This window comes from Saimiri boliviensis, chromosome X (assembly GCF_048565385.1).
Source record: "Saimiri boliviensis isolate mSaiBol1 chromosome X, mSaiBol1.pri, whole genome shotgun sequence".
NCBI classification, from domain to species: domain Eukaryota; kingdom Metazoa; phylum Chordata; class Mammalia; order Primates; family Cebidae; genus Saimiri; species Saimiri boliviensis.
The window spans coordinates 5,810,972-5,821,611 of record NC_133470.1 but is presented as its reverse complement, the minus strand read 5'-3'; the positions used below and the strand labels follow the sequence as shown (position 1 = coordinate 5,821,611).

The 10,640-nt window shown below is 39.6% G+C and overlaps 1 protein-coding gene across 1 annotated transcript; it reads left to right on the top strand.

The window, feature by feature from the left end:
• The first annotated feature begins 1,160 nt into the window (after window positions 1-1,160).
• On the top strand, window positions 1,161-9,875 carry FAM9B (family with sequence similarity 9 member B). The gene is given in 9 exon segments (XM_003945244.1): window positions 1,161-1,358; window positions 2,014-2,101; window positions 2,104-2,250; window positions 2,731-2,851; window positions 3,033-3,062; window positions 5,005-5,091; window positions 5,799-5,910; window positions 7,223-7,321; window positions 9,807-9,875. Coding segments are annotated over 9 exon segments (951 nt in total).
• Window positions 9,876-10,640: the final 765 nt, after the last annotated feature.

Sequence of the window (10,640 nt, the reverse complement as noted above, 5' to 3'; positions counted from 1 at the left end):
ATTTTTCTGATATATATTTTTGTATCATTTTGTTTTAGCTCCATTCTTACATATAGCATATACTTAGGTTTTTATTTGGATCCAAGTTGGAAGTCATTTCCTTTAGTTTGTGAGTTTATCTCATTCATATTTCTTGCTCATCAGATTCACTTGGCCTTAATTCTGTTCCTTTATGTTATGTTATGGTCTCCGTTTGTAGTATTTTCTTTATTTTCCAACTTTTACTACAGGATTTGTATGTTTTGTGTGTGCTCTTTCTGGTTATATAGACATTAAAGGCTATTGATTAGTTTTCCTGATGACTGCCTTTATAATTTCAATAACATAATGAACCTCTGTAGCTTGATTTACCAACTCAAGGCAATATTTATTCACTCCCAACTCCAAAACAACCTTTACTCTCTATTTTAGAAGACCAGAGGTGGAAACAAGCTGAGTTAACGATAAGTATTAAGGCATTTGAGGGTGAAGGTTGTGGGATATGTCTGGAAAAGTCTGGAGCATGAGGGTTTGTGGGCAAGCCTGGGCAAGCCTATGGGCAAGAAAAGTAGTGAGGAAACAAAAAAGGTCATGGGCCGGGCGGGGTGGCTCACGCCTGTAACCTCAGCACTTTGCGAGGCCTAGGCAGGCGGATCACCTGAGGTCAGGAGTTTGAGGTCAGCCTGGCCAAAAAGGATGAAACCCCATCTCTACTAAAAAAACAAAAATAAAAATAAAAAAAAAAATTAGCGGAGCGTGGTGTCGGGAGCCTGTAATCCCAGCTCCTTGGGAGGTTGAGGCAGAAGAATCGCTTCAACTCAGGAGGCAGAGGTTGCAGTGAGCCGAGATTGCACCACTGCACTCCAGCCTGGGCACTAGAGCAAGACTCAGTCTCAAAAACAGAAAACATAAAAGCGCAATCCATTGATGAAAAGGATGCAGCTGGGCATGTTTGAAGCACAAACGGCATGGAAAGGAGCCTGGGCACCACCGGTAGGGCGATGGCCATTCCAGCCAAAGGGGCAGGGATGGCTGGAACGAGCCCAGGGGCGAGATCCTAGGAGGCCTCGTCCACTTGGCCTCCATCCGGAGTCCTCGCATCCCACTCCAAGAGGAGAAGCCAGAAGATTGTGGGGACAGAGGCCCCAAAGAGCCACCATCACTCCAGTCCACAGTAACCCATGGTCGGTCCTTTAAGGGAAGGAGAGGCGTGGCAGCAGGGGTTTGGCATCAGGCAGTCAGTCACCCGCATGCGCATGCGCACTGAGTTGACCAATCAGCGAGGAGCGCGGGAAGCCAGGCGGGGTCTCTTTCTCAGAGCGTCTCCTGGTGCCAGTGTACGCAGATTCTGTGAAGGAGACCTATCAGGGGTCCCTCAGGTGACGTGCTTGAGGCAGGGAGGTGGGAAGGCGGGTACAAGACCCTCTGGGAACCAGGGTGTGAAGAGCCGGGCACCGGCTGACCTGTGAGGAAATGGTCCTGGGGTCCTCACCTGGGGCCTGGGTCAGGGCAAGGCACTGAGGGTAGATTGGGGTGGGCTGGAGCAGGGAGGGAGCTGGAGCCACCTGGGTGACCCCCCAGGACCCGGGAGTGTCCTGGGGGCTTCTGTAGGTGTGCGGGGTGGGGGAGGGGCTGGCGGTCGGTGGGGGGGAGTGGGGTGGGCCGGGGACGTTGTGAGGGACAATTTGAGTGGGTCCCTCCTGCCCAGCATCCTGTCAGGACAGAGCACTTCAGGTCATTGGGGTACTCTGTGCATCCAGGAGGGCGAGTGGCAGTGCAGCCCCTGACATTCCTCTGGAGATGGCTAGGGAGACCCTGTGTCACTCCGCGGCCCTCCCAGCCACTCAGGGTCTCTTGGGGATCCAGGGGCAAGGCTGAACTCTATCCCAAAGGCGCAGGGAGGATCCCGCAGAGGCTGTTGAGTTCAGGCGTGTGAGGCAGCTGTGAACTCTGCAGCCACCCCCGGGGACGGGCTGCACGGGCCAGGATGGGAGGGGACACTGGCATCTTCTCCGTCTCCTCCTGCCCCTACAGGGGACTCGGGGAGGGCCAGCCCCACCCATCTTGAACCTGCGATCCCGATGGCTTTCCTTTCCGGCGCCTCCTTTCCTTAGTTTCCTTAGTTGTCTTTGTGCTCACCAGGTTCAGGGGTCGCCTCTAGCTTCCTAGGACGGCCAGCCATGGCACCCGTCAGAAGGAAGCGCCGCAGGAGGGCTGCCAAGACCCAGCTGAAGGCTCAAGTTATGGCCTCCCAGGACAAGGAGCAAGCAGGTAAACACAGCCCAAGGGGACCCGGAAGAAGGTGCACACCCGAGGACAGTCTGTCTGCTTTCTGCGCGGCGGTCACATGGGGAGCCCGAGGGCCCCTGGCCCTTCGTGGCTTTGCAGTCCGCCGTGCAAGTGCTAAGAGGCCCCAGGTCTTCAAAGCAGGCTCGAGGCCTTAGGCTTCCGGTGGGAGGCTTCCCTTCATAGCAGGGTTAAAGATGGTCTCAGACCATCTCTTCTGCGTGGCTGCGGTCCTGACGTCCAAGGGGTCTGATCTGTAGTGCGCTGTTTACTGGGACTTGAACCCAAAGGGATTCCAAAAATGTCTCCATAAAATGGTCAGGAGCCAGTGATTCCATGTATAGCTCTGCTTTAAAGCTTCAATTGGCCGAGAGCCAAAAAAGTCTGCAAATAGTACATTTCTCTGTGGAAAATGTCCACAATACCGTCTTCCTCTAAAAATTTGTCTTTTTTATTTTAATGCAGGAAAGGATCAAATAAGCGATGAGCGTGAGGAGAGAAATCCTTTTACAGAAACAGGGAAGGAAGATGTAACTGCTGGGCATGGGGAAACAGAACCTTTTGCTGAAACACATGAACACAAGGGGTAAAGTGTTAAGTTGCATTTGCCTGTCGGATAGAGTCTTTTTAGGAAAAGCCTGCTTTGGATCATGTTATCACTGTTCTGGTCTATGCAGAACATTTTACATAAGACATTTTTTCCCAACAAGCATGGCATTTTGTGTGGTCCTATGTTAAAATTTTGATGTAACTTTATTTTTTTATAGGGTTGATACCAAGAAGCCAGAAGATATTGCAGGTATGCTTTAGGAAGTATCTGTAGTTTATGAAAATTGTTCTCAATCATACAACTGTTACAGTAGGTTATATGAATTAGTGACAAGAAGACTGTCTTAAATGCCTTCTTCTCATATGTAGCATTTAACATAAGTATTTACCATAATCTGTTTGATAAATTTTTCTTACCTTTTTGATTGTTGATGTGGAATGTGAGAATGCTTCTAACAGTGGTGAAGCAAGAAGGATGGCTTTTCTTTCAGACACATGGAAATTTAATTGTTTGGGGAATTTTAGAGGCCATTGGAGGAGAAACAGGTCTATTCAATCCTTTTAGTGTACACAGATTAAGTCATATATCAGTTTTTTTTTTCAATCTTTTACTTTAGGTTTGGGGGTACATGTGCAGGTTTGTTAGATACATTGCGTGTCACAGGGGTTTGCTATACAGATTATTTTGTCACCCAGGTTATAAGCATAGTACCTGAGGGGAGGTTTGCATCTTCACCCTCCTCCTACCCTCCACCCTCAAGTAGGCCCAGGTGTCTGTTGTTCCCCTCTTCGTGTCCCTATGTACTCAGAGTTTTTAATATGAGTTTTTCATCTTCCTAATTCAGCTATTCTATTGTCACAGCTTTCTGATTTTGTTGTCTTTAAAGTACAAGAGAAAATTGAATTCTCTAAAATGATTTTCTATTATTATTCCAGCAATAAACTGTGTAGTAGAAAAGGAAAAACAACTTTTCTACCCAGTGAGAAACATGTAATTGGATCCAAAAACTCATACATTTTGTATTGCCATGTGACGTATTAGTTGCACTGACTGTTATAGGACCATATTTTCAAAAAAGTTTGATAAAATTTCTGTAGAGACATTGGAGACAATACTCTTATTTTTAAAAAGCTCAATTCAGTTTTCAGCTTTTCTATAGCAATAATTCATACAAGCACAATATTTGGAAAGCTTTGCTCGCTTGGTGGTGACAAAGTGCTGGTTATGTGCGTTGCCTAATACATTGAGTGTGTTATAGATCGAAACTGTATTTCAAAAATATTTGTATTATGGTGGAGATCTTTTATGATTGCTGAAAACTATTCTTAGTACTTGATGGTAGATCTCTTATGCAAAATCATGTTTAGGAAAGCATTCTTTGCAGTATTACAGTTTTCTGAAGCACAACACTGTGGATAAAAATGTCATATAAAAACTCCGAGAAAATATTTCAAAAGCGTTTTTGAATGTGTTTCTTTATTTAAAACTACATTTTTATACTCATGGATGTTGCTTCTCTTATTAAAATACAGTTAATAGCATAAATCAGTAGATTGCTTAAAAATGCTTTTCTTATTGCATATTAACTTATTTCTACCGTTTTGATGGTCTTATTAAATAAGATACTTTTTTTGTGTGCTTTACATGATCAGTTGTGACCGTATTTCATGGAACCATGTCCCTTGAATTGTAGGACATTTTATAAATGTAGAAATTAAAGTCTATGCTTATAACCCTTTCTACACACTTAAAAAATAGAAACCTTTAATTACTTGCTTTTTCATCATCCGTCAATTAAGTGATTTGCAGTTATGCCAATTGGAATTGCAATACTAATATTAATGCCTGAAAGATTTTACAGAAAATAAGTGAGTAAATCTTGCATTTTGAAATGATCTTTGCTTTATATATTTTAAATATTCTTCTGATATTGCTGAACCATAATGTCCCATATTGATGTCAATATATGTAAATAAACTACTTGTCAACATTAACTTTTAGTGCATTTTCATTTACTATCTAGCTGGCATTAGCAAGGGTCTTGCTGCAAAAAGAAAAAGGATTGAAATGGATACAGAGGCCCGCCGCAAAGCAAAGAAGAAGAAAAGTAAACGTGCTTTGAGGAAAAAACAACTTAAAAAGTATGTTGGCTTTTTTGCATAATGATATTTATATTATTTCTTTGTATTCGTTGGTGCAAATAATTTCAAAAATTATCCTGTACATATTTTCATCTCTAGTGAACAACGTATTTTACTTGAGTGTTCCCTAAGCAAGTAAGTTTCTTTAGTTCTATAGCCTCAGTTTAACAGAATTGAGAGATATTACCTAGAAGCCAATGAGGATGACCTCTTTTTGCCTTCCAGGTAAAAAGAGTCTGCCTAAAAAATTAATTTTTATTCATTTCTAGAAGGATGGAAGCTTAATCAAAGATAAATGTCCTCAATGTTTAGTCTATAGATTCTTAATGATACTCAATTATGTAGAAAGGGATAAACTTATGTTGTAAATAAGTTATCTATTTTAGTTAAATTGGTTTCGCTATTTCTTTTACAACATCATTATTGTGCCAAAGTGGAGAAATAGTTAAGTGAAGTATTTCTTTTGGGAAATCTTACAGGATGAATGGCTATGATATTCTTGAACCTACTTATGAGAACCCATATGTTGTTCAGTAAGAGGAAATGAAAAGCAAACTGCTCTTAGAGAAAATGATTATTTCTGAGAGATTTATAGTGCAGTAAACCCTCCTTTGTCTTTGGCACGTAAAGAATGTAAGACAGCTGCTGTAGTAGTCAGTTAGGAAGGAATCCTTTCATAATAAGAATAACTCATTTCACCTTTCCCCCCAAACAAGATTTCAGCTGCTGTTACTCCCTTGCTACTTCACAGTATAAATTATGTCAAGTCAGTTTTGGTTTGAATAGGATTAATTTTTCATCTCTTTATGACATATGACCATGTTATTTACTATGTGTTACAGGCAGAAACGTGATTATAAACATTCTCTGAAGTTGCTGAATGTCCTTGATAAATGCATCACAGATGAGCAGAAAAATGAAGAAGAAGAAGAGAGAGAAGAAGAAGAACTAATTGTTGGTATCAGGCTTAGCTTTATGATTAACCTATTGTATCAATGTCTCAGGTAGTATTAATTCATGCAGACATCCAGCAAAGAAGGAAGAGAGCATGAGCCCAGAGAGGGGGCCCCGTTAGTGGACTTATGGACTAAGGGAACATAATTGCCACGCAGCGTTAGGGGTCCAACGGAAGTCAGTGTCATAGCGATTAAGAAGTTAAAGTGAGCCCAACTGGCATATTTGTGTAAGAGCATCCGTAGGGTTGGAATTTTTTGGGTTGGAGTGTAGCTGAGTGTGTTGATCTAGGGAGAGTTGGGCAGGGCATAGATACAGGGATGGGGTTGTGATGACTGGCTGTGGAATTTCAGCTGGGACTGAGTTACCTGAGTACATGGGGGTGGGCAATGGTCAGTGAAAAGTACTCCATTCAGTGGGTGTCAGGTCCCAACAGACTTTTGAGCTGTAGTACTGAAGTGAGTGACCCACAATGGCAGGGAGGTAGTGGCTGTATGTTGGGAAGATGGAGAAACAGCTGAATGTGGTGGTCAGGGGCTGAGACTCTGCAGCCATACTGCTTGGGATCCAACTCCAGTTTGACTATTGCTAGCTTGGAAATCATGGGCAAATTATTTATCTCTGTGCTTCAGTTTCCTTATCTACTAAAGGAGACATGGTAAGAGTACCTACCTCAGAGTTGTTTGGAGGATTAAAAGGTTCCTATGTAACAGGTTTATTTAAATTTTTCAGGATGTGATCTGACCCATGGTTGCTCTTCATCGTTGCTATTATTAATATTACGTAGATGTTGAAGTCATTGGGAATGACAAAATCTAGGGGGATGACTGTGTGAGTGAGTGCCACATAGAGAAGAGGAGAACACTGTAGTTGGAGACTAGATCAAGGTGTAGAAAGTCAGTCATTATTGAATGGTTCATCTATGTGCGTATTAAAATGACCAAAATTTAATATATGTTTAAAATCTTAGAATGTTTCTTAATTTCTATATAGATTTTACCTATCTGTGGTCAACAAATTATAGGAAGGTTCATCAAATATTCTTCATTTGAAATCAAGAATTAGGACACATGTATTGAATATGTATAAGAAAGAAAATTTTCTGCTCAATGATGAATAAAAAAGGTTATTACATCATTTTAGCATGTGATTGGTGAACACAGTTGTTTAAAATTCGTCTTAAATGTTGTCTAAAAGAAAGTGTTCAGAAATATTGATTTAAAGAATATTCCTTTAAAGTTAATGCAGAATTATGTTTTGTAAGTATTAAAATTTGCCCAATTTTTATCACTATTTTGTTTTGTAATTCTAGAAAATATTTCAAGAACAACAGAAGAGGTGGTACCGATATAGAAGTCTTAGGAGAGAGAGGCTGAGAGCGATGAAGCTGCTACGTGAGCAATTCGTAAAGGTTTGTTCTATTTGGTAACATAATAGATTATAAAATACAACACGTGCGTAATAGAAGACAGTCTGCTTCTTTCTGAATGTGTGGAAAGACATTTTAGTTATACATTTTAAATTACTCACCATTTTCACTTTGAATGTATTGTTCCAGATTTAATATAATTGGTAAATGTGTTTTTAGGATTCATGAATAGTTTTGTGGGAGTTATTTAGAACAGGAAAAGGTAAATTGGAAATTTTACCTAGAAATGTACATCTTATGTATATAATTGATACTTTACTAACACATGAACCTATTTATGCAGGAGGTTGCAAATTTTTTTTGTGTGTGAAAAATCAAACCCTGGCTATGACCTTTGAACAGTAGGATATACATGATTCCCAGAAGCTTAGAATTGCAATAATGGAACACTAGGCATAAATGGGTTTTAATGAAGATTTTATTTTCAGTTTTCAGGACATCATCAACAAATCTATGGTGGAAGGCAGGAAGTCCATAAATCCTTTCTGGATGTATTTTATACTTGTGTTGTTTCAAAAGTTTTAGATAAATAGGAAGTAGGCAAGTGTAACTACTGAGTGTCTCTTTTGTTTCCTGCTGTAATACAGGAGTGTTTTATGGCACACTCACTTTCAAAATTATCAGTGACTAGTAATGGTTTTACATGACAATTTGCAATCATAAGAGATGGTTCAGATGTATAACAGAATGGGAAAGCCAGCAGATTATTAACACGTTGTGAATTGGGGATTATCTGCTGCCAGACAGCACATTGGCAAATTGTCATCAGACAATGACCTCTTCTTCATGTAGATGTATATAATTTAGGAAACAATGCAATTATTTTTTAGGGAAGTAAGGTATTCTTTTTAATAACCTTGTGAAAAAACACGTTCATATGTCACTCTTCTACACTAACTGAGATGTGTTAAATAAACTGGAAAAATAGTTTGAAAATAACCTTTTTGAGCAATTTGAGGATGATCTATACAAAGATATTTAAATAGAAGTCGCAAGTAGAGAACTTGTTACTACAGTGTTCTCCAGAAACCATTTATTAATTGGTATGAACATGAAACTAGAATTTTTCCTGTCAACATTAATGCTACATGTTACCACTTAGGGTAGGACCTTTGCTATCATCTTGGACTCTTCTGAGTCCATTATCCTTCCCATCCAGTTATCACTAGGCAACTTTCACCTCTGCAATGGTCCTTTAATTTCTATCTTTAATTTCTATCTTTAAATTCCCACTGAGGCTGCGCTAGTTTAAGACCTCATTCTTCCTTGCTCATACTATTTAATTTAATTTAATTTATTTATTTATTTTGAGATGGAGTTTCGCTATTGTTGCCCAAGCTGGAGTGCAATGGTGCGATCTTGACTCACAGCAACCTCCACCTCCCTGGTTCAAACGATTCTCCTGTTTCAGCCTTGCTCATACTATTAAACTCTTTTATGAGTTCTCTCTTCTTTTCTGAGCCATCCTTCATTGATCCCCAATAATATCTTCCTAAAACCCTTCTGTTCCTAAAATACTTCCTAGCCCTTCCCTCTTCCCTGCCTGTCAGTGGTACCCATGTCTCAGTTTTTAGATATTCGGAGACTCTCCCCTTTACATGATCCCCTCTTAGGCTTGTTTTGCTGCCCTCTGTCTTTGCTCCTGCCTCTCCAGGTTGACAGCCTTCCCTGAAGGAGCTCATCGTTACTCCCATGTTTTGCTTGTGCTCTTCCCTCGCAATGCTTTTAATTTTTTTTTTTTTTTTTTTTTTTTTTTTTTTTTTTTTTTTTACCAATTGAAACCTTTTGCCAACTAAGTCCACATCAGTCTCCATCTTTGGCTATGTGTCTGAGTGAGTTGCCCTTCCATAGCAGTTACACAATTGTTGTATTACTTTTTTTTCAATTTGTGCATTTGCTCATGTCACAGGAATATGGAAGAGATTGTGTATTCATTTTTTTTTTTACTTCTTCCTCAGCATTAACATACAACATTTTAGGGAGCAGGGACTGTTGAACTATGTTTGAGTAAAGAGTATATGCTTCAAAAATAGTTACGTTTTCTCTAACTTGATGAGATCATATCACCAACCATTTTATTCCTTCAATGGAAATCACGTTACATAGACTATTGCTGATAATACATGGGTCACTACATGCTCAAAAAATATAATATTTCATGATACAAGACTGCCAGTCTTCTTCTGTCTTTACTTCATCTTGACCTTAAGAAGTTCTTCAACCCATTTTATTCAAGCAAAGTACATGACTGTTGGACCTACTAAAATAATATGTCACTGAAATCTGGCATTAAAAATTTTAAGTGGATATTTGGAGCTCCATGTATTGACTATGGTTTTTTCAATTTGAAATAAATAACCAACATCCTTTGAATATTATAATCTGTTTTCTTTTGACATTTAATTAACCCTGTTTAATGCTAGATGTAAAGTGGTGGTTTGTCAGTGAACTAGACTTTTTGTTTTAGGTTATCAAGAAGTTTGAAGACTATTATCGTGGAGTTTTTTATGATGAAGACAATGAATTTGATAACTAGCCATGTTTTTAAATTGTGTCAGAGACTGTAAGTAGTGCATATTTAATCTTAAGATCTCAGGATTGATATAAGCACTGGAATATTTTATTTGCAGAAATGTGTATCACAGTTACTTAATTTTTTTCTTGAAACAGCTGTAGGAAGAGTTGGCCCTTAGTTGTCTCTCCAACCTCAGTTATGCTGACTGAAGAAAGAACTTGAACCTGTTACATGATACAAGCATAATTTGAACTACACTAAACCACATGACAATGTTTTGATAATTCTTGTATAAGTTTATCTTCTCTATCATTTTTCTGTTTGTTAAATGCCAGACCTTGATTCTATGATCTGTTGAATGAACCCTAGACACTTCTGTGACAAAGCAGCAATTGCACAGTTATGTACACGGTCAATTAAAATTTAACATTAAAGATAATTTAAATTTCAGTTTAGTCTCTTTGGATCTGTCTCAGTTCCAAATATGTAGAAAGCACAGTCATAGAAAAGTACATTTTTCTCTAATAAAAGAAAACAAAACCTCCATTGGATGCGGTGGCTCATGCCTGTAATCCTAGCATTTTGGGAGGCTGAGGCAGGTGGATCACTAGAGGTCAGGAGTTTGAAACCAGCCTGGACAACATGGTGAAGCCACATCTCTCCTAAAAATACAAAAAAAAAAAAAAAAAAAAATTAGCCAGGGGTGGTGGCATGCAACTGTAGTCCTAGCTACTCAGGAGGCTGAGGCAGGAGGATCTCTTGAACCTGGGAGACCTATATCTGGCA